Here is a 23322-nt window from a genome sequence, read left to right as displayed (position 1 = left end):
ACATTTCTAGAAGATACTAAACAGGAGAAGGCTCGCCCTACAAACTCAGTATTCCAGGCTATACCCTGGTTTCTAAATTTACATTCAAGCTTGCAGCCTTACAGCTGCAAGCATTACCTTATCCCAGCTTCATACTGTAGTTCGTTCCTTTGTTTGTGCACACTTTGTATAACAAGGTAGTTGCATAAGTAACCTAGAATCAAATTGCTTACATGTATACATGTATCTCTGTACGTATATGTACACGTGTGTGAAGAGGTAGAGAATGTGTATTTTGTTAAAACTATTCTTGGGGAATAGAGCGTGGCCTTGGAGTCTTAACTTTGCCTCAAAAATTTAAGTGGGAACCATTGGACAGGTCACTAAACCTGTTTCTTCATGTATGAAATGACAAGAATAATAATTATCCCATCTCAAGGTTTTTATAGATTGGGATAATACATATAAACAATTTTATTGAAACGAATGCTATTTTCTTTTACAGCTGTTATTTGCTTTCCAATTAGAGTAAATGGGCTCATTTTTTCCCCAAATTATTTAGCTATGAAATTACCTAAAAACTCTTAGCAAAGTCAGAATTCTCAGGAGTTCACAAAATAAGAGTGATTTAGATTATATCAAAAAGCCTGCAACTTGCAGACGAGCCTTAAATATTTTCTGCCAATATTTTGTGAATTTCCGTTGATGACCTAGATTGTTTTCACTTGAATTTCCATTCCTTTGTTTCCATTTAAATGCGGTTAGTCTTGTAACAACAGTCGTAACTTTTTATTCCAAGCTTATGATAATTCTGTGAGACCTAAGAAGGACTTTTTCAAATAAGTTGCTGGTGCCATTTACAACTGTATCCACATGTGACTGAAAGGTTTCCCTCGCGGATCTGCAAGGCCCTCTAATCTGGGGGTCGGCGGACTCACTGTGAAGTGTACCAGCTGCCCGCGGTCCTGAACTGTAAGCTCTGCTTCTGACTTGCTGTGTGACAGGGTCCCTCCATCCCTTCATCTCTGTGTGCCTGAGTTTCCTCATCTGTAACATTGGAATAATTACATATGTCACCTACTTACTGTACAGGGGTACCAACATAAAGCCTTTAAAAGTGCTCAGAAAGGTTAGGGTGGTACAAGATTTATCAGTGATACAGTGCTATTTTGTAAATCAGCAATGTTAAAGATTTTTGTTTATTAACTTGTAAAAGGCTGCTTATTAAATTTTCTCAAGTTTTGTATAAAAAACCTTAAATTATCTAGGTTATCGGGGTTTTTTTTTGGCTGTGCTGGGTCTTCGTTGCTGCGCGCGGGCTTTCTCTAGTTGCGGCGAGCAGGGGCTACTCTTCGTTGCGGTGCGTGGGCTTCTCATTGCGGCGGCTTCTCTTGTGGCGCACGGGCTCTAGGCAAATGGGCTTCAGTAGTTGTGGCACGTGGGCCCAGCAGTTATGGCTCAAGGGCTCTAGAGCGTAGGCTCAGTAGTTGTGGTGCACGGGCTTAGTTGTTCCGCGGCATGTGGGATCTTCCCGGACCAGGGCTAGAACCCGTGTCCCCTGCATTGGCAGGTGGATTCTTAACCACTGCGCTACCAGGGAAGCCCTATCTAGGTTATCTTAATTAATTATCTAGAAACTCAGGGATTGATAAAAGGGCTTCTTTCTCTATATAATTTTTTTCTTTCAAGACTTCTTCCAGGCAATGGTCCTTAAAACTGTAACTTAAGGATGAGGAATTAGAATTCCATGATCAATCTGTGTGATTCCAAATCTATTTTTGTCACTTTTATCTTAAACCTTGGAAGAAATAATTCTCTCAAAATACAAACCTGAAGATTGAACTACCTTTAAGCTTTTAGCTGTTATCATTGCTTTAATGTACATTTATGCTGATTATCCTTAATTTCTGAACAACTGTGCATATATCATCTTATATTCTACATTATTCATAAAGTCTAAGGTTTCGTTTTCTACCTTAGTACATAAGACTTTTTGGAAAATAAAATGGGCTATAAATTAATTTTCTGTATCATTAATACTATTAACATAGACTTAAATACAAAAGACTCCTTTCTTGTAGTGTTTAAAAAATCAATTCAACAAATACAGAGAGCCTAAGTGCTAGTCATTGTACTAGGAACTCAGAATATAAAAAGTGGCTTTGTCCTAAGGGAGTTTATAATCTACTATAGGACAGTAGTGTTTAAATTTTTATGCTGTCCATTATTAAACACTTGGACAAGTACATTAACTTATACCAAGATCACACTGTTAAAGCACTATAGCAATAACTTACTTCTAGGAATTACATTACAAATATGTACAGTAGAGAATAGAGCTCAATGTATTTTATTTTATTGTAACTCTGCAATTAAAAAATAAAGGGAAAATGTCCATTCTTCTTCAAATGTTGCTTTTGGGTTAGAAGGAGTCATCCATAATCCTCTCCTTTTTAATCAAAAGTCTGTATCTGCAAGATACAGGCAAGCTAAGGGTGCAGACTGGTGTCTATATGACAGCAGTGGAAACACACACAAAAAAAACAGAAATGTGAAAGCATTAGCAGCAGTCTCTAACTAATTGGCCTGGAAAAAGAAAACCACCTTGTCAAGTGCTATGATTTCTTTTTCTGATAGACAATCTATAATGAAAACAAACAGAAAACAAAGAAGAAACATTCCATAAGTAATAAATGTTTCATAGGAGAAAGTACAATACAGAGACCAAAAAGCTTAGATATACTTTCCAAAGCAAAAGAAAAGAACAAGATGGCATTCAGATTTTCCAGTTTACTAAGTAGAATAATAACAGTGAATCCCAGAGGAACACTTAATTTTATTGACAAATTTGTTCTTTTAAAAAGATCTAAACTACACCAATAGCTCTTTCTCATCTTTATTCATACTATTAGAGAGCTGATCACATTTGCTTATGAAAAATGGTAGAAACCATATATTATCTGAGCTCTATTGTTATATAAATTGGTCACAGATACAAGAATTATAATGAAACCAACCAATAGCCATCACTGAAACATGCCAACTCAGTTGAACCAAGGGATTAAAATACAGAGTTGGACTGATTATACTTATGAAAAAAAGTATAACTGAAGGAATACAAAAATTTCATAAATATGATTAAAAGAAGCTGGATTTTGAAGCATAAAATAAAGCTTTGCTAGATATTTGCAAATTTCCAGATTGAATTTTTTTGTAAAGATGGCTTCCCATGCACAAGGAATATTTCTCTATTGTTATCTTAGAGTTAAAGACACTAATTTTTAAAGTACTGCAATGACAGTATCTAAATTCTGATATACTCTTAAGCTATTTAAGCATTTATTTTAAAGTAGACATAGCTTTCCTTTAATAATCAGTTTTATACAACTCACCACTTTTGCATCAATTGCAACCTGAGCGAAGCCTTTACGATTACCCCACACGATGTTGTAGGTCTCATCGCTAATCAGGGCTTCTCGAACACCACCTGGTGAGATAGCTAACAAGTGACCACTCCGCAGAATTTCAACACATTTTTCTCTTGGTCCATGTATAGCACAAAATACATCAAGTAATAAACTAAACCCTGTAAGAAACATTAGCATGAAGATATATCTTAAGTACTTCTTGTCCAATTCTTCAAGAGCAAAAATCTTCACAACCTACATAATGTACTATCTACACTTAAATCAGTAAATTCTTTTTTTTAAACCAACAACAACTCTTAAGGTTAACATAAGATTAATATTGCTGGTAAATTAAAGCTATGTCTTGTTGATTACTTCCTCAGTGATCACCTACTACCCTGGCTACATATTCAAATTCTTAATTAAAACTCATGGGACTTCCCTGGTGGTCCAGTGGTTAAGACTCCATGCTTCCACTGCAGGGGGCACAGGTTCGATCCCTTCCAGGGAACTAAGATCCCACATGCCGTGCAGTGTGGCGGCCAAAAAAAAAAAAAACCTGGGAAAATAGGGATTCTTATCCCCATTTTACAGATGAGGAAAGTTGACTCAGAGAGTTAAGAAGCTTGCTCCAAGTCACACACCTAGCAAAGGGCAGGGCAGAGATTCCGGTCCAGGTATGCCTAGTCCAAAGCTCCTTCCACTGCATCTCATGGTCAAACACTGTCTACAGTATTTATTAGAGCAATCAGAAAGGACATCCCATCAGCAATCACACATCTAATCTTCCATTAACCCTATAAGAAAGAGAATCACTCAAGAGAATGTGAGTCTGACTGGTCTAGCCCTACCAAAATTGGCAAGCCACAGTTAAATCTATTGAAATTAAAAGTTACATACTGCTAATGCCACAATAAAAATGTCTTAAAATCAACAATAATAGCAATATCATTAAGAGTTTTTAATAAAGTGAGTGGTTGGCTCAGGAACAATTAATTCCCATCTTAATATTATACAGTTTTTCAAATTACAACTATTTATGGATGAAAGAAATAATCCTATCAGTAATTAAATATTTTAACCAAATCCTAAACTGGAAATTGAGAGGACTGATGTTTGTATACATTATCCCTTGAGGCTGGGAAATACGGGGATGGACAGTGAAAACTGAGCAGAATAACCAAACTTCTCACAGGTTTAAGGCTCTGAAGCCAGATTATCAATATTATTGAGAAGAAATAATTCTCATCCTATACTATGTTAAAAGTTCACTGATTTCACTAGTTGTATTCTCATGATAAATGAATAAACGGGGGAGGTTTAATAAATTACAAGATGGTCATAAAGGGGAAAATTTTTGAGTCAAATGCTAAATAAAAATATTCACATTTATTATTTATAAAAAGAAAAAAAAGTAAGCAACCTAATGTTCCATAAGAGAAAACTAGTAAAGTAAATATTTTAGTCATGTATTTAAAATGTTACTTATAAAACATGGGAAAATGTTAATGCTACACTAAATTTTTAAAAAAAGAACAAAACAGTTTGCATAACGTGAAGATGTGCAAATTAAAAATGAAGCGGGGCTTCCCTGGTGGCGCAGTGGTTGCGCGTCCGCCTGCCGATGCAGGGGAACCGGGTTCACGCCCCGGTCCGGGAGGATCCCACGTGCCGCGGAGCAACTGGCCCCGTGAGCCACAACTACTGAGCCTGCGCGTCTGGAGCCTGTGCTCCGCAACAAGGGAGGCCACAATAGTGAGTGGCCCCCACTCGCCGCAACTAGAGAAAGCCCTCGCACAGAAACGAAGACCCAACACAGCCAAAAATAAATGAATAAATAAAAATGAAGCAAAATAAATCAAAATGATAACTGGATATATGTTGGGGGGTAAGACCATATAATGATGTTTATCTTTCCTCTAGTTTCCAAGCTTATTATAAAGTGATCATATTACTGTCTAAAGAAATACCTTTTATAGCCAATTTAGTTTATACACAAAGTACAAATGGCTTTTTAGTGACACAAGGATGCTGGAAACATTAACCATGTCTATGAAAGGCACTAAGAGAACTGTTATTTCATTCACTGTCTGGTGTTCATCTGCTTGATGGTTGGCTTTTGCTTTTACAATTCCAGAGAACATACTATAAACTTTCTTGGTTTGTTTCTGGTGACTTCGTGACAGAAGAAAATAAGATTTAATCTTAATGAGTTTACTTTAGAATGATTTTTTTTAAAGTCTTATCACGTTTGAAACCATTCAGTTTATTACTCTTTTTAAAAAGGTACGAAGCCTTTATGAATATGAATATTAAAAAAAATGTAGTCCTCAATCTTAAGAGTTATAATTCTACCAAGCAAGTCAAGTATGATAAGAGATATAACAGGCTCTTTAGGTTAGGATTTCTGAGGCAATATTATATGACAAAATATATCCTGGCTAATTTTTTTTAACTTTGATTTGCTATCAAACTGACAGTAATCAAACACTAATTACTATAAAATTAAACTCCCAGATCAATATCTCATGGAAAAATTCACCATATGAAAAATCAACTACCTTCTATACCAAAATATAAATTAATTGTTTGGCAAAAGTTACAATTTCTTTTAGGATTTAACTTCAAAAAATAATGACTACCTGTTAATAGAGAAAGAAATTAGATAATATTTTTGGCCATAATGTTTTTATATTTAAATATATTACCTAAAACAGATACTAAACTCAGACATACAGACTGTCACATAATTTGATCATGGTAATTAAACATTTTAATATCACCAGCTACAGTGAAAGTTTACCTGGAATTTTAAAAACAAAGTGATCAGCTACTACTCGGCAAGTTCTGCCTTTATGGATAAAAATTTTAGCCATGAAGTAGTAAAAATCGATGGGAATAGCTCCATGATAAAAAATGATCAGTGCTGGTCCTTCTTCTGGTATTTTTTCCATCCCATGAACTTCATAACCTGTTAGACAAAATACAGATACTTAAAATGTATTTAATATTAGTTTATTTATATACTAAAGGACGGTTACTAACTCAGACACACTCAGTCTTTCTTTCGGGAGAGCAAGCCCCCGTTTCCATCCACTTTCCCCTTCCCTCCCTCCCTGAATATATCGGTCCTACAGCGGTTGGGTAGGCCGGCGTGCAGTAGGTGCCTGGGTGGAGGGTGGCCTGTGGTGGGTGCTGGAGCCCAGGCAGGGCAAGGAGGGCATCCGTACAGTGTGGCCCGGGGTGGCGAGTCAAAGCCCAAACGGTCACGAGAGCACCGACACAGGAGAAGAGCCTAGAAAGGGTGCTGGGGCCTGGGCGGGCAAAGGAGGGGAGCCACGTGGCACGAGGATGGGATTCAGAGCCCGAGTTGAGCAGGGTGGTGTCCCTGAGTAGCAGGGGACGGTGGCAGCGATGAGAGACTGATTACACCCAGGGGGCCTGATCAAATCAGTTTACATATTAAGGATAACGTCAGCCTGGTTTCTCACTGTTAGAGAAGGCTAACAGTCACAAATACAGAGAAGGAGAAAACTAAAAGCAACTCTGCAGCCGTAAGAGAACCTCACTCCCACCCCAAGAAGGAGAAGCAAGCAGCAGGTTAGGAAGCTGAGGTCGCTCTCTCAGCCGGGTGGGAGGGAGGGCAGGTGCCACGAAAGTGGGAGAGAAGAAAACAACCAAAATGTTAACAAACACTTAAAGACCGAATGTGGGCGAGCGGTAGGTGTAGGATCCCCGGGAACCCAGAGACAAACAAGAGACTGCACCCACTCCCCAGCCTCACGCAGGCCTCAGCACGTGTGCACGAGAAAACCAGGGGCAGGGCAGGCCAGAGACTCACGAGAGACCCTGCTAAAGATTCAGAAAACAAAATCCCCCTCGCTTCCTGGAAGCTTCTCTTATAAAAGCAAAACCTGGCCCAGGGAGAAGCGCAGGAAAGCCTTCCACCGCTTCTAAGAACCGGTACTTGCCAAAGGTATCTGACGCCGGCAGGGACAGAGTTCCACTCCCCGCCTCCTCTACTACTGAAGGAATAAACTACTTGGTAATATTTCAAATGGGCTCAAGAGAATGTTTTTAAAAACTAAATTTAATGATATTTCAAGATTCTGTACGTGTCTATACTTTTAACATTTCTTCCCAATTACCAAATTCTAATTCAAATAATTCAATTTACTTAGAACAGTCTCTGAAGTTGTCTGACGTTATCCAAAGGATCGATTGTCCCATCAGATAAATTTTCCAAGAAATAAAGAATACTTCTTTCAGGGATTCTGTACAGAATATTCCTGAGGTTCTCTCTTGTTTTCCAGAATACATTTTTAAAAAAAAAAAGAATTGAGAAATAATTGTTACTTAATACCAGATCACCTGATTGAAAGTAGGAAAATTCAATGAATCAATTCATTATTGACAAAAACTGGAGTTTACCATCGTGCCACTAAATATTAAGCCCCAATATTCAACTGTGTCACTCGTAAAGCGTGGATGTGGTCATACCACCCCTCGCTATAAAAGCACCAGCAGATAGATAAACACTCTGGTCAATGTCAAGGCCTTTTAGGTCCCAATTACCGATCAAGTGATGTCAGAGTCTTTCGGTGTCACGTGGACTCAGGGCGCCTCCCTCCTCTGTGCTGCTCACGTGACCGCCTCTAAAGGAGCACTTCCTGTCCCATGTTTCCCTGTCGAGCAAAAGCAGAAATCCTGGGGCACGTTACCTGCTCCTCCCTCAGACTCCGTATTCCCCTGGTCACCAGCTTCTGTGCGTTTTACGTCTAAACACTCTTAAATCTATCACTCCCTCTTCGCAATGTTGGTTTTGAAGTGTGGCCCCGTCCTCTCCTGCCTACAGGACCCCAGTCCTGGGGGTCTGAGGGCCAACAGCAGCTCAGAGAACGCAAGCAGGAACGCAGCTATCGCCACCGTCCGTCCATCCGCTGTCCAGGGACGGGGAGCCTCCATATGCACATTTTATGCACATTTCGAGTGGTCTGGGCCCCTTCAGTGAAAACAGCCCTACTCTGTGACGACTGTGGTTCTCTTATTTGATGCCGAGAGATGCGCATTTATTTACCTCCCCTGCTCTGTCCCCTGAGCCTAAGCACTCTCCAGATTCTTTGGCTTCCTGCGTAGCTAAGGTCACGGGGAGCTCAGGTAGCCTCATCTCCATAGCAATTATTTATTATGTAAATGAGTTACTGCCTACTGGCTTTAGACGTCAGCATCACGAATCCAGATAAGGATAATCTTCTCCTAAGAGATGGATCCTTTCTAAGTTTGTCACCAAAAATCCATTTTTAAGGCTATACACCCACCCACTATGGTAAAATAACAATACCATCCTGAGTCTTCCTCAGGAAAGCACACAGAGGCAAACTACCTACAAAATAAAGTCAAACTCCTGAGCATAGCATTCAAGAGCCTTTAAAGGCTAATTTCAGTCTACTTTTCCAGGTTCATCCTTCCGCATACATCTCACCCATGAATGATTCATCTTCTGGTCCTGAAAACACCCTGTATTTTATTCAGTACTGGGGTGTGTGCATCTTTTAATATAGGGAGTTTCCTATTAGGACTATAGTAACGAATCTCAGTTTTTCCATTCAACAACGTACCTTGGACATCTACTTGATATACACATGTAGTGATTTTTTTTTTTAATGGCTGTAAAGTATTCCATAATGAATTCCTATCACAGTTCATTTAGCCATTTTCCTATTTAGGGACAACTGGATTGTTTCCAATTTTTCAAATATTAGTTGCAATGAAACCTTCGTTTATATGCAACCTTGTGCACTGAATGTGTGAATTTATCACTAGACTGGATTCTAAGACGGGCAACCGTTGATCGTATGGTACGCGCCCATTTTAAATTATAACAGAAACTACCAAATCTTCCTCCTGACTGGCCACACTACAGTACTTTCTCACATGCACTGAGCGTTCCCATCTCCACTTTCTCATCCTTTAATGTCAACAAACTTTATTTGCCAATCTTTTGAGTAAAAATGCTATCTCAGTGCAGTTTTAATTTGCACTTTCCTAATTACTAGTGGGCTTATGAATCTGTTATAATTATTGGCATTTATTTATATTTAGACCATTTTTAGACCACATGCTTAGACCACTTTTAAGTTGGATTTCTTTTCTTACTAATTTATTATTTTCTAAGCTATGTTGTAAATGACTTGTGGTGATCTGCCCCATCTTTTGATGTGTCTTTTGGTTCTTTTTTGAACAGTTTTTGTTTTTTTGCATCTTCTTTAAGACCTTCCGTACTTGGAGATCATCAAATATTTTCCTGTATCTTTTCCTGCTGATCTGGAATACCACTTTTATCATTTACTAAATTCACGTTTCTGACTTTTTCATGTTTGATCTGTTTGTGATGATCCTTTCCCTGTACCAGCGCCGTAATTTTAATCATTATAAATGTTAATGGTTTTGATATGATAGGGGAAAACTTCCTCTTTTGTTTTTTCAAATTTGTCTTGGTTATTCTTGTTTGCCCTTTTATATGAATTTTAGACGTTGATGAAAAAGTGTTAGAAGTCTACTGAATTGGTAAAGAAACTGGGGGTGTGAGCTGTAGAGCAACATCTCTACTACGCTGAGACTCTCTCTATCCACTTCACCTTTTTTGAATTCCATTTGTAAAGTATACAGTTTCTCCATAAAGTTTTTACATGTTTTTCTGTTAGATTTAGTCTCAAGTAGCATTTTTCCTTTCCATTTTAAAAATTATTATTGGTGGTATCTGAGTAGTTACTAATTTTGTGTTTATCATATGCCCATTTCCCTTGCTAACTAATCTGATTAGTCCTGATAAGTGGATTCACTTGGTTCTTTCAGGCATCTCTTCTTTTCTCATCTCTAGACTTATTTCTAGGAGCTCCAGGACAATGTTAAATAGTAGTGGTGAGAGCCTCCTTGCCCTGGTCCCTACTTAGGGGACTCACTTTAATACTTCTCCACTTCTCCAGTGTGGATCATCTTTGCTGAAGATTTCTGGTACATTCCCTTTATTGAAGTAGTACCTTTTAGTCTTCACTTCCTAAGATTTTTTTTTTATCATAACTATTGAATTTTATAAAACTACATTCTATGAGACTGACCTGCAAATCTCCTTTTTGTGGTCTCCTTAGTTTCGATAGCAAAGTTCTGCTAGCTTTGCAAAATAAACCTTTTAGTCTTCACTTCCTAAGTTTTTTTTATCATAACTATTGAATTTTATAAAACTACATTCTATGAGACTGACCTGCAAATCTCCTTTTTGTGGTCTCCTTAGTTTCGATAGCAAAGTTCTGCTAGCTTTGCAAAATAAACCTTTTAGTCTTCACTTCCTAAGATTTTTTTTATCATAACTATTGAATTTTATAAAACTACATTCTATGAGACTGACCTGCAAATCTCCTTTTTGTGGTCTCCTTAGTTTCGATGGCAAAGTTCTGCTAGCTTTGCAAAATAAACTGTGTAGCTCCACATTTTTTCCTACACTCTCAAACACAGATGGGCATTATCTGTTCCTTAAAAGTTTAGTATAACTTGTGGGCTCTCGGCCCTTTGTGAAGGGAGGAGGATACAGACTTTGACCACTGTTCCAATTTATTTCATGATTACTGGTCTGTTCTGTTTCTCTCTCCTTCTTGAACCAATTTTGATCATTTCTCTTTTCCTGCAAAACTGTCTATTTAATTTTTAAACAAAATGGTGTGAAATAGTTACTCAATTTCTTTCCCACTCATTCTTCAAAGCCTCGTTCAAAAGTTACTTTCTCCATGAATAGTGCTTTCCCTTCTGTCCCATAGAAACAAGAATGAACATTTCTTGAGCATTCACCTGCCAGGTCCTGTACTGGATCCGTAATAACTATCTCACCTGGTCCTCACAGAGTCCCTGCACTGAGCAGGAAACCCAAGTAAGGAAAGCCCACGTAACTCACTCGAGGTCACACGGTGGTACGGCCAGGACGCAAGCCCACATGCGTCTGACTCCACGACCTATGCCCTTCCCCACACCACACCTCCTACCAGAGATGCGCCCGTGCTAACCTGCCCCTGTGATTTTCAAATGCTGGTTTTGCCATCGCTCACCGAGCTATGCGATCACTTCAGTCAGTTATAGTCAGTATTAAGAGAGAGTAGAATAGAAAATAGAGCAGGTCGCACGAAGAGAGTATATACACTTTTGATGAAATAGTATATACCTGCATGTATATACTGGGTGGCAAAATGCATTTCTTGCTTGCAATGAGAATCAAAACTCTGAAAGCCTAAAAATATACCTTGAAAATACTAGGAACCTTGAACATAGTGGGTGTGTGAAGTTAAACTTAACAGTGACCAAGAAACAAGTGATGTATTTTGGTGCTTTCCAAATTATTGGAGAAAGATGCTCTGTAATGATGATAGCTAACATTTGTTGAACTCTTATTATGTAATAAAAATTATTCTAAGTAGTTTACATCAAGGCCCAGTGAATCCTTACAACAACCCATTTTACAGAAGAGGGAAATGAAGTCCAGAAAAGTTAAGTATCTTGTTTGAAGAGAAGGGTTATTTACATAGTCTTAAAGGAGTTCTCCCAAGACATCTATCAATTACAAAGTAAAAAATAGCAACTTTGTGGTGGAGAAACCTAACAGACACCTCCTTAACCACGTGATCAAAGTCACTATCACCAATAATAAAACATGTCAACATCATGAACCTTGGATACAATGTGCTGAGAAGGACCCACCATCAGAGGGATTCTTACCAAAAATGCACAACTTCTATCAATTTATGGAAAACATCATCAGATCTAAATTAAGAGACAGTCTACAAAATCACTGAGCAGTACTCCTCAGAAGTCTGAAGGTCACAAAAGACTAAAAAACCATCAGAGATTGGAGGAGACGTGACAACTAAATGCAGGATGGGATCCTGGTAGAAGGACACTGGCAGGGAAACTGGTAAGATGTGAATAAGATCTGTAGTTTGGTTGGTAGTATTATAGCACTGTTAATCTGATAACTCTACAAATGGTTATGTAAGATGTTAACATTAGGGGAAGCTGAGTGAAAAATAGGAACTCTGCACTATTTTTGCAATTTTTCTGTAATTCTAAATTTTTGTTTAATGAAGTTCAAAAAAATCATAACTGTTGCAAAAGGAAGGGAGGAGGAGGAAGAGGGAGAAGGGAGGGGAGAAGAAATCAGGTAACCTGTCCAAGGTCCCCCAGCGGTGACTGGCAGAGCCTGGTTTGAACTCAGGAATCGGACCCAGGAGTCCTTCCCTGGGGGAAAGACAGAGGAGGGGAAAGGAAACTCTTACCCAGCTGAAGGACAGCAGGAATGTTCTCCTGAAATCCCAATTTAATTTTCCCATAAAAAGCTCTACTACATATGGTTTAATTTATAGGACCCTTTTAGTGAATAAAATATGTCCATTTCTTTAAAAAAATAATAGTAAAATGTAAAGTAAAAAAGTCAAAATTTTTATAGTTTAAAGGCTGTAAGCGACTTGAGGGTAGGGGCTTCATTGACAGACTACCTAGAAATGCAGGTATTTAAGAAATACCAAATTCATGTTTCTTGATGTAGTAGAATCAGATTTTTTTGAAAAATGATAAAGGGTAAAATTTAACTTCAAAGCAGGAAACACTGGATAGATTCTTATACAAAGATACGTACAGTAAGCCAGTTATAAACAAACAAGAGTTCAACAGGTAAGTAAATTAGTTATAGGATTTACAGGGTCCATACAGTCCTCATAAGTCATGTAAGGGGCTCAGTGACATGGAAATACTAGTCTGCCACACAAACAAAAAACAATAAACACACAGAGTTCGACTGCATGGTAAATTTCAGGTGACTATTATTTTCTTCTTTATTTTTACTCGCCACATTTTCTAAAATGAACATTTTTATTAGTTAAAAAATTCCTCTGAAGACTCTTTACAAAGCATAAATTAAAACTGATTTGACATCAATGCAAAATCCAAATATGCACACAAATACCTTTTGTGTATGTCACTGAAGAACAGAGTGGAGAAAATCATTTTTAAAAGCGTCACTTATCTTAATAAAATATGTTAAATTATTATAAATAAAACACTAAAACATGGTAAGAACTATATATTTTACTTCCTCTGAGCCACAGGTGCATATTTTTAAATACCTCAGAAAAATAAATAATAAATACCTCAAAATTATATATGCTCCTACAAAATAAGTTTAACACTTGAATTTATCCACATTAAATCATGTCTCCGGACACAGAAAAAAATTCAAATTCCTTACAATATATACTACCCTGAAGTATAGGGGGTTATAAGTGGGAGGGGGACATAGTTTCCCGAGTACCGTAAACGAGGCCACTGAATTTCTGTCCCACTGCTTTAAAGACAATGAACAAGAGCAGTCCACACAGACACGGCCTCTGGTCGCGGAATGATGAAGCGGCATCCCGCCTCGGGTGAACGACCACGGGCAGGTGTGAGGGTTGTCCGGACTGGCAAGGGCATTCGTATTAATGGGTAAGTACTAAGGATTCCGCGCATCGACGGCACGTGGTTCCTGTCTGCAAAGCTGCTGACGACTTTGCGCGACTCTGACCCCGAGCCGCAAGCAGCGACAAGCCTGCGGCGCAGCACAGATCAGAGAGGCACAGGCCTGGAGCCAGGACTCAGGGCTGCAACCCGGCCCTGCTCCCTGGGGTCCTGGCGTGCTCCCTGGGGTCCTGGCGTGCCTCGGGCACACAACGACCTCGCTGTTCTCCAGTTTCCTTACGGGAAAACTGTAAAATGGAGGTAACACACGGACTCTCTCTACAGCGATGTTAAGAACTGACGCACGTTAAGCCTTCGACTGTACGGCATAGTCAAGTGCTCCAAAAAGATGTGCAGGCATATGCGTAGGATTACAACGACAGCACGTCAGCTGAATAAGTCACACAGCAAACGGAAAACGGGTAAATTTTGGTATATATAGTATGCCTAATTTAATATTATTACTACTTAATATTACTTAATATTTCATTTTTTAAAAATCTCTACACTGGGAAAGTCAAATTTATTTTGAACAAAATGGAAGTAAACGCAAAATAAAGCATTTTCAAAACAGCTTTCTATACTGTTTTAATTCACCTCTTACTCTCTTAGATTCTTAACTATTAATTTTTTATTTGAGCTTATAGTAATAGTCTACATTATTACGTGGTTCTTTTTTTAATGGAAACTAGTGTGCTCAGAAAAAATCATTTTACGAAAGACATATATATGCACAATGCATGCAAACAGGGAACAGGAAATAGTAACTATCGCTTCCATTGTATTTTTCAATATTTCCTCAATCAACCAAATGGAAGGAGAACACGGTTTCAGCGCCACCCACACGAGCAGGAGCCCAGAACTCAAAGTAATCTCGCTTACCGTGCCAGACGGCCGCGTGTCCATCCCACAGCGTTGCCACCGTCTTCCTGGCACCGTCCCATAAATTATGAGAGTAAGCTTCTTTTAATACATTCTTCCTCTTATAAATGTGTAAGAAAATAATAGTAAGGTAGAGGAGAAAGATAGTAAAGTAAGGAAGTATTAAAAGTATGAGTGGTGTAAAAACCCACAAGAGATAGTTTGCAAAACTCCAGTAGTCCTCCAATTGCCCCACACCAAACCATTCTTCGAGTACGTGGATCAGACAAGTCATGTAGGGCATGGGATCCTGTCCCATACCACAGGTTTGGTTTTTGTCTATCATTTTTCTTTAGGTGAAAATGACAAATTCAGTCTCTTTCTTCGACGTCATGGCAGATCTTTAATTTAGCCACTAAAAGGGAAAAATAATTCAAAGTTATTCTCTTCACAGCTGAAATGTTAAATGTTTTAGCCTACATGAATACTGTGTAGTCATTCCTTAATACCAAAAATGAGTAGGTTGTTAACAAGTTAACTTTGTTGCAGATTTAAATGTGAAAATGGGTTTCATTTGTGAAGCGTGTTGGGTTTAGCTTCTGAAATAACTCACAAGCTACAATTACAAGAGGAAAATAAAGCTGATGAATGAAATTTCAGATTGATCTTAATAATGTGACTTATATCTTAAGTGGATCATACTGAACGTTTGTATCTTAAACTAGGTTATGTTGAGATAACTATTCTTCACAGAAGAAAACATCAATATCTGATTCAATAAAAGTAACCCAATTCTTAGGAAATGATGACATACAGTTTTAGATATTACCTTTTACAAGCAAGTTTATAGAAAAGCTCTCTGTTCCTCTGACATTATACAATAATACAAATTTGTCAGTGTCATTTTTATCTTATAGTCACTAAAATTTCTCCTGTATCTTAAATGATTGAAAAAATACAGCATACAATTATTCTACGTCATTCTCTAAACCATTCTCTTAACTTACCAGAAATTAGATAAATATCTTGTCCCAAGCTTCAATGTCTGTATTCTGAAAAACACAGTGTATAAAAGGAAGAAAAATATGATTTTAAAAAAGATAATCATTAATACCCAGAGATAGAATTTCCATAAAATAAATGGCAAGACACATTGACCAATGTGTGACAATTATGCTTACAGCCCTGTACTAGTGTATCACAATTAAAAATTATACTCACACTACCAATGCTTTTAGTGAGGACACCTCTATACACTGTTTTAGTTTCACACTATAAAGCCCCACCTAAGACATTTTTTAAATTCACAGCTATAGAAACTTTGCTTCTTCAGAGAAATAGTATGAAGTTGAGATGTGTAACAGACTCTGTCTCTTTTTAGTAATTGCCAGATAATAAGCTGACGGTCAAACGTGAGATTCGATGATGCAATTATATTAGCCCTCATGATCATGTTCTCCTACATAAGATTTCCTTCTTCCATTCCTATTTTCTCTGCTTCCGATTCTACCCTTAGAGATATTTTATCCTTATTCCATACCATATAAACTTAAGGAAAATCATCTCAAGTCCTTTGAGGATGAGGCAGGAAATGAAAAAATGAAAGAAAGGGATGGAGGGAGAGGGAGAGACAGATATATAAGAGCAATTACATGTTGTCTTGAAGCCAAGATTATCTTGCTAATAACTGGCATATTAGCAGGGCACAGAATTGACTTGTTCTTCCAGGGTTAGAGGATTTAGTCCAGTTTCCTCGTAACCAATAGCATTTATCTGTGAGAAATCTGGGCCTGTTACGGTAACGGAAGGTGGACACAGCACACATTAAGCCCACAACCTGTGTTTTATTTACATCACATTTTAATCAATCCATCTAAAGAGGCAAACCGCTAAAATTTACCAGTGTTTGATCATTTAGAGTGCAACATAGCAAAAGTTACTACTTTTTAAAATGAGAGCTTTCCTCACTAGAATGGCTATATTCAAAAAAAAAAAAAAGGAAAATAACAAGTGTTGTTGATAATATGGAGAAATTAGAACCTTCATACATTGCTGGTGGGAATATAAAATGCAGTCACGTTGGAAATCAGTTTGGCAGTCCTCAAAAAGCTAAACATAGAGTTACCATTTGACCCAGTAATTCTAGTCCTAGGTATACACCCAAGAGAACTGAAAACATATATTCACACAAATATCGGCATACAAGTGTTGACAGCAGCATTATTCATAATAGCCAAAAAAGGGACAACCCAAATGCCCATCCACTGATGGATAAAAATATGCTATACCCAGAAAACAGAATATTATTCAGGCACAAAAAGAAATGAAGTACTAGTTCATACTACAATATGCGTGAACCCTGAAAACATTATACTAAGTTAAAAAAAAAGTCAGATACTGAAGGCCACAACTTGTATGATTCCATTTACATGAAATACCCAGGACAGGCTAATCCACACAGACAGAAAGGTTAGTGGCTGCCAGAGGCTGGGGGAGGGGACAATGAGAAGTGACTCCCAATGGAAACAGAGGTGTCTTTGGGGGATAATGAAAATGTTCCGGAATTGGATGGTAGTGATGGTTGTACGACCTTGTGAATATACTAAAAACCACTGAGTTGCACATTTTTAAATGGTGACTATTATGATGAATTACATCTCAATAGAAAGCGCTTTCAAATATTAATACATTAAAATTTATGATAGCCTCTCAAATACACTAAAAGAAGCTTTTCCCAGGCCTGAAAACCAATCATTTTGGTGATCTGACCCTTACTGCTTAATACAATTGTCCCAATAATCTAGTCTCAGGACTTCCCTGGTGGTCCAGTGGTTAAGACTTTGCCTTCCAAAGCAGGGGGTGCAGGTTCGATCCCTGGTCAGGGAGCTAAGATCCCACATGCCTCGCAGCCAAAAAACCAAAACATAAAACAGAAGCGATATTGTTACAAATTCAATAAAGACCTTAAAAATGGTCCACATCAAAAAAAATCTTTAAAAAAAATCTAGTTTCATTTCCAATTTTTAATAGGATTGTAAAATCTTGTGATTTTAAAACCTTCTTTTGTACCTCGCCCCACCCAAATTGGTAAAAGAACTATACCTCTTGTCCATAGTTACGTTCTGATTTATTACACACACTTAACACACACAGTAGAGGGGAGAGGGACAGTGCAAAGGCAGACACCCAGGGACAGAGGCTATGCGGACCCCTCACAAGATCCAGCCGTCTACTAACAGCGACCAAATGCTGCACGCAAGGACCTCCTCCAAAAATGATCAACCCAGATTTTGATTTAAAACCCTCCAGAACAGAACACTCAAAAGGTGCCCTTTCCACCATCAAAACCGTTCATCGAAATGCTAAAAAGATCTTCCTTACACTTACTTCACTGGAATTTTCCCCATGGACCTAGCTCTGTACCACTGAACCTCTTCCATTAGACAACCTCTTAAGTTTTAGGACAGCTATCACAAAGCTACAAAATCCTCTTTTCTAGTCAGAATCCTTGTTAATCCTTTCATCCACTCCTCGGACCTGGTTCCGTAACCTTTCACCACTCAGGTCACGCCCTGTGACTGACTCTGCTTATCCAATATCGATCGGAGCAGGTAGAGTAACCCACCTGGGCCTGGGTTTGCTAAGATCTATAAACTGGGCTAACAGTAGAACTTAGATATACTACATTAGATGATGGGGGTGCCATGGAGACAACATCCCGCAGGCAAGGGGGTAAGGAGGAGAAGGCTGCTACGTTATACAGCGTGGTCTGGGAAGGCTTCTCTGAAAGGACGTTTGAGCAGAGACCTGAGGACGTAAGGAAGCAAACCGGGTGGGCGTTTGGAAGAGAATTCCAGCTGAAAGAATAGTGAGTACAAAGGATGTGCGCTTGGAGTGGTCAGCAAAGCAGTCAGACTGAGGAAGAGGGACGGGGCAGGGGCGGGGCGGTCAGAAGTGGGGAGCACTGCAGAACTTTGTGGGCCAGCTTTCACCTAAGTGCGATGGAAAAGGCACCAGAAGGGTGGGTTCTCAATGACTGCTGTGTTGAGAATACCTTGCACAGGGAGCAAACAGGAAGTTACTGCAGTCACTGAAATGAGTGATGAAGCGGCTAGGACAGGTGTGCCAGCGTGAGGGCCGTAAGACATGATCAGCTTCTGGGTATATTCTGAGGATAAAGCCAAGAGGATATGCTGGTGAACGCATGTAGAACGTGAGCGAGAGGAGAAGTCCGATATGGCCTCACGGTGTCCAGGCAACATGGGTTTGTATCCTGGGAGGCTCTGCCACTTACTGTGTGACCCAGACAAGTTACGTTAACATCAGTTTCTCCATCTATAAAATGAGAATAACAACAGTACCTACCTAATGAGACTGTCGTTAAGAAAAGCTCAGAAGAGTGCCTTCCACCATAAAGGCACTAAACAAGTGTTACTATCATCATCATCATCATCGTTAGCTTGCTTGTAAGAGGATGGGCTTGCCAGAAGAACAGGTCTAGACACCCCAGGAATTCCCGGCCATCAGGAATTCAGGACTGAACCCGTTAAGATTCTACTGGACATCCAAGTGGAGATGTTCAGTAGGCAGCTGGACACAAGCAGAGTTTAGCAGGAAGGTCAGGGCTAAAGAAATATACCTGGGATTCGGTGACATACAGACCAGTACTGAAAACCGTAAAACCAAAGAAGATCCCTTTAGGGAGTGAATATAAAATTAAAAAGTTTCCAAGACTGAGCCTTGGGGCATTCAACATTTTAGAAGCTGGGAAGCCACTGAGGAACCAGCATTCTCCTTCCAGGCGTGGCATCTTGGATGTCAAAGTAAGAAAGTGTTTCAGGAAAGGAGTCCTCAGCTGTTTCATATGACGCTGGGGGGTCTAGTAAGATAAAGATCATTGATCCTTGGATTTTACAACACAGAGGCACTGACAAGCCCTGATAAGAACGGTTTTGATAGAGTGGGGAGAAAAGTCAGGTGGAGAAAGTTCAAGAAAGAATGGGAGGGAATGAATTGGAAATAGCAAATACGGGCAACTCTTCAGAGGATTACTGTTGCAAAAAGGAACAGAAAAACAGGTGTGTATCCAGAAGGGAATGTGGATCAAGTTTGTTGTCTTACGATGAACAAAAATACAGCCGTTTTTAATACCAATGATGATGTATAAATGGGAGAACGAGAAATGGATGATGCAAGAGAGATCACTGTTGAGGCCTAGGCCAGAGGGGATAGAATACAGTGTATAAGGAAGAGGATGCCCCCCAAAAGACTTACATCACTCGGTTTTTAATTCATTTACTCAATAAATGTTTATCAAACAAGTATGTAGTTTGTGCTCGGCACTATTCCAAACACAGGGGATATGTCACTAAATAGACGGTTACGAGAAAACGTATGTAAAAGCACTTAGAATAATATGCCTAGCACATACTAGGCACCTAACCAATGCTGGCTAACTAAATACAGATGGATGTAAACTCTGTTCATCCAAATTTTTGACAAAAATGTGGACCAAGACAGTGTCCTAAAATTTGTCACTAGAGAACTATCAAAGGAATTTAAATAACAAGCTTTTGAATTGATAAAGTACTTACTTATGATAAAATGGGAAAACGGCCTTAGAACTCAATGAATACAACCTCTTAATTTTGTGGAAAAGTTAAAAATAGAAAGCCAAGTTGACTTACCCAGTTACTAAATTAATTCAGTGAAAAACCAAGAGCCAAAATTAAAACTCAGTTCTCCTACTTCCTATTCTGATTTTCATTATACTTCAAGTCTCTCTCTCTCTCTTTCTCTCTCTCTAACAGAAAGGCTGAAAATATTAAGATTGCAATTTCTACCTTCCCTCTATTTCTGCCTGGTTCTTCTTCCCCTCCAATTTACCATAGGCTGTACGTGACTCCCTACCACTTTATTTTAATCCAATAAAAACTATAATTGTTAAAAGATGTTTGGGGGGCGGCTTCCCTGGTGGCGCAGTGGTTGAGAGTCCGCCTGCCGATGCAGGGGACACGGGTTCCTGCCCAGGTCCGGGAAGATCCCACATGCCGCGGAGCGGCTGGGCCCGTGAGCCACGGCCGCTGAGCCTGCGCGTCCGGAGCCTGTGCTCCGCGACGGGAGAGGCCACAACAGTGAGAGGCCCGCGTACCGCAAAAAAAAAAAAAAAAGATGTTTTGGGGGAGATATAATATTTTAGTTACCAAAATTCTAGGTTATTTCCTAACCCCTCCCCCCCAAAAATCTCCAGTGAAACAGTCCTATGCATCACATATTTTCCCATCTGGAATTCACGTAACTTGTAAGAAAAAGTTGACAAGCTGAAATATCAGCATGTTGATATTGATGGCAAGGAACATTTACAAGAATTAACTTTATAGATGTTTAAAATCAGAATATTTCAAAAACTAATAAAACAGGATTTTTTTGTTTTGTTTTCTACAAAAACTTAAGGAAATAAATCTATTCCTTTTTTTTTTTTTTAACCATTACTGGTACTTTTAGCACCATGTATGGTAGCAGATTCATTTCTTACTTTTAGTATGTGAGCCACATTGAGGATGCGCTGAAAATGCCAATCACAAGAAATACTGAAACCCAAATTAATTTTCCCTTTTCCTTTTTGCCGATTTAATAATGGTTCAACAGGGCTTTTGTACTCCGTTTTAGTGAGTACACTCTACTTCAAACCATCAATAAAACTGAAGTTTAATATTTCAGTTATGATATCTGGCAAACTCAACCATTTTATCTCTAAAGCAATATCTTTTGGATTTCAAGCTTCGAACTCTAGGTTCTGAGATGAATTACCTTTCAAGGTGGTTTTTTTTGTTGTTGTTGTTTTTTCAATCCTAGAATGTCCTTCGACTCCCAGCTAAAATCTTCCACTCTGTTTCATAATTATCGTTCCACCCTTATCTTCTTAACTATCCTCATCCCCCAAACGTTAACACAACCGTACTGGTATAACTGTGCAGCAGTCTTATCTTTTTGAGTCACTAACATGAGTAAGGCAGCAGTAAGGATGCGGGAATAAACATTTCATTTGAACATTAACCTTCTACTTCCACTCACCAGTAAATGCGGCCAAAATATTAGGGGCCATTCTAAACGTCTGGATTTTATCTTAGCTCTTACATATTCTAAAGGAATACCAAACCAACTTCGGCATCCATCGCACAAGCCAAGTCCTAAGTGCTCCGACAACCTTCAAGTCTGAACGTGCTTCAAGAGGAAACTGCCTGGGCGATCTCAACCAATGCCACGCACCAAACACTGATTGCTTTTTTCAAATCCAGCAGCGCTGCTCCAGTTTTCGACATCCTGGTTTGTGCACATGTATCTTTCGTATATAATCAGCAGCTGGAGGGCTGAGCCCTGTTTCACAGGCTGCAGACTCCGGAGACCGAAACAGGGCCAGGCGCCTCCAGAGTATGCACCCACCCGGACTATTACCAGCACAGGTGAGAGGTTTGATACCCACTTCGGTCCTTCCAGCAGTCCGAGGAAGCAGGTCCTACGAATCATCCCTATTTACAGATGCTCACAGCGAGGCCCAGGAGGGTTCCGTGGCCCGCCCGGGTCACACGGGTGGTATAAAGGGGCATCGACCAGGACTCCCTCCGGGACTGACGTGTGTGGACGCGACCCCCTCCCCACGACCACCTTCGGCTTCACTCAGTGGGCTCCATTCGCCTCCCTGTCAGAGCGGCCCCGGGAAGCCCAGGGACCTGCAGGGACGGCGGAAGGCACCTCGCCCCGACCCAAGTGGAGCCCGCACCCGCCGAAATGCAGCGTTTGGGGCGCGAGGGGAGATGCGGGCCGAGGTGAATGGGCTCGTTGTGACCCAGGCAGGGCCTTCCCTCCCGGCCACTCTGGGGCCCCAGCCGAAGCCCGAGTCCTGCGGGAGGCCGGGGACTCCGCGCGGCCCCGGCGAGACGAGAAGCGCGGCCGCGGCGCCCCGGCCCCCGAGGCTGGCAGGGCGCCGAGGAGCGCGGGGAGGCCCAGGCGGGGACGACGCACCTCAGGCAGCAAGCAGAGAGGGCTCGGCTCGCCCTCACCCCGCAGCAGCGGCGGGAGCTCCTCGGTGGCTCACCCGGGGAAGCAGAGGCACTCGAACAGCCGTTCTCCCCGAGAGACCCGGAAGGAAAAAGCCAAGCGCCGGCTGCAGCCCGAGCAGCGTTGAGTGTGACACCGCCCGTCGCCCCGTCCCTTCCTGTGTCCCCACCCCCGGAACCACTTCCGTCTGCGGCTTCTCCCGTGCTCCGGGCTGGAACGCTCCTGGGGCCGTCCCTCCCCGGCAGCCGGGCGCGCCTCCAGTCCTGCCCTCGGTCCCCAGCAGCCGAAGAGCGGCCCGGAGGCCTTCCCGCGCCGTTTGCCGCGTGGCCGCCTCCTCTGAGGCGCTACGATGTACTGCGAGAAGTGGAGCTCCGTGGCGGAGATGTGTCTCTTCCTTGAAGACCTGCGGGAGGGCTCCTGCATCCTCTGCCTCTGCTCCAGGGCATTTGTGGAAGATCAGAAATAGTGCAGTTTGGGTTTAAAA

At 40.3% G+C, this 23322-nt stretch overlaps 1 protein-coding gene across 6 annotated transcripts in view; it reads right to left on the bottom strand.

The window, feature by feature from the left end:
• The window catches only part of TMEM68 (transmembrane protein 68), a 33893-nt gene extending 10960 nt beyond the window's left edge, over nt 1-22933 (bottom strand). For 2 of the 6 annotated variants that reach the window (XM_024126937.3, XM_024126940.2), the window contains exons 1-6: nt 22803-22933; nt 15788-15832; nt 14802-15195; nt 6190-6357; nt 3372-3565; nt 918-1026 (exon numbers count right to left, since the gene is read on the bottom strand). In XM_024126937.3, the coding sequence (XP_023982705.1) occupies nt 918-1026; nt 3372-3565; nt 6190-6357; nt 14802-15126 (796 nt within the window). In that variant the 5' untranslated portion in view covers nt 15127-15195; nt 15788-15832; nt 22803-22933. Of the gene's footprint in view, nt 1-917; nt 1027-3371; nt 3566-6189; nt 6358-14801; nt 15196-15787; nt 15833-21854; nt 22250-22802 lie in introns of those variants that run through there. The other 4 variants (XM_055091010.1, XM_024126938.3, XM_007102625.4 and 1 more) reach the window with 4 other exon arrangements.
• Nucleotides 22934-23322: the final 389 nt, after the last annotated feature.

The sequence above is a fragment of the Physeter macrocephalus genome, chromosome 15, assembly GCF_002837175.3.
Source record: "Physeter macrocephalus isolate SW-GA chromosome 15, ASM283717v5, whole genome shotgun sequence".
Classification (NCBI taxonomy): Eukaryota; Metazoa; Chordata; class Mammalia; order Artiodactyla; family Physeteridae; genus Physeter; species Physeter macrocephalus.
Note: the sequence above shows the minus strand (reverse complement) of the source record. Positions and strands in the feature narration are given on the sequence as shown.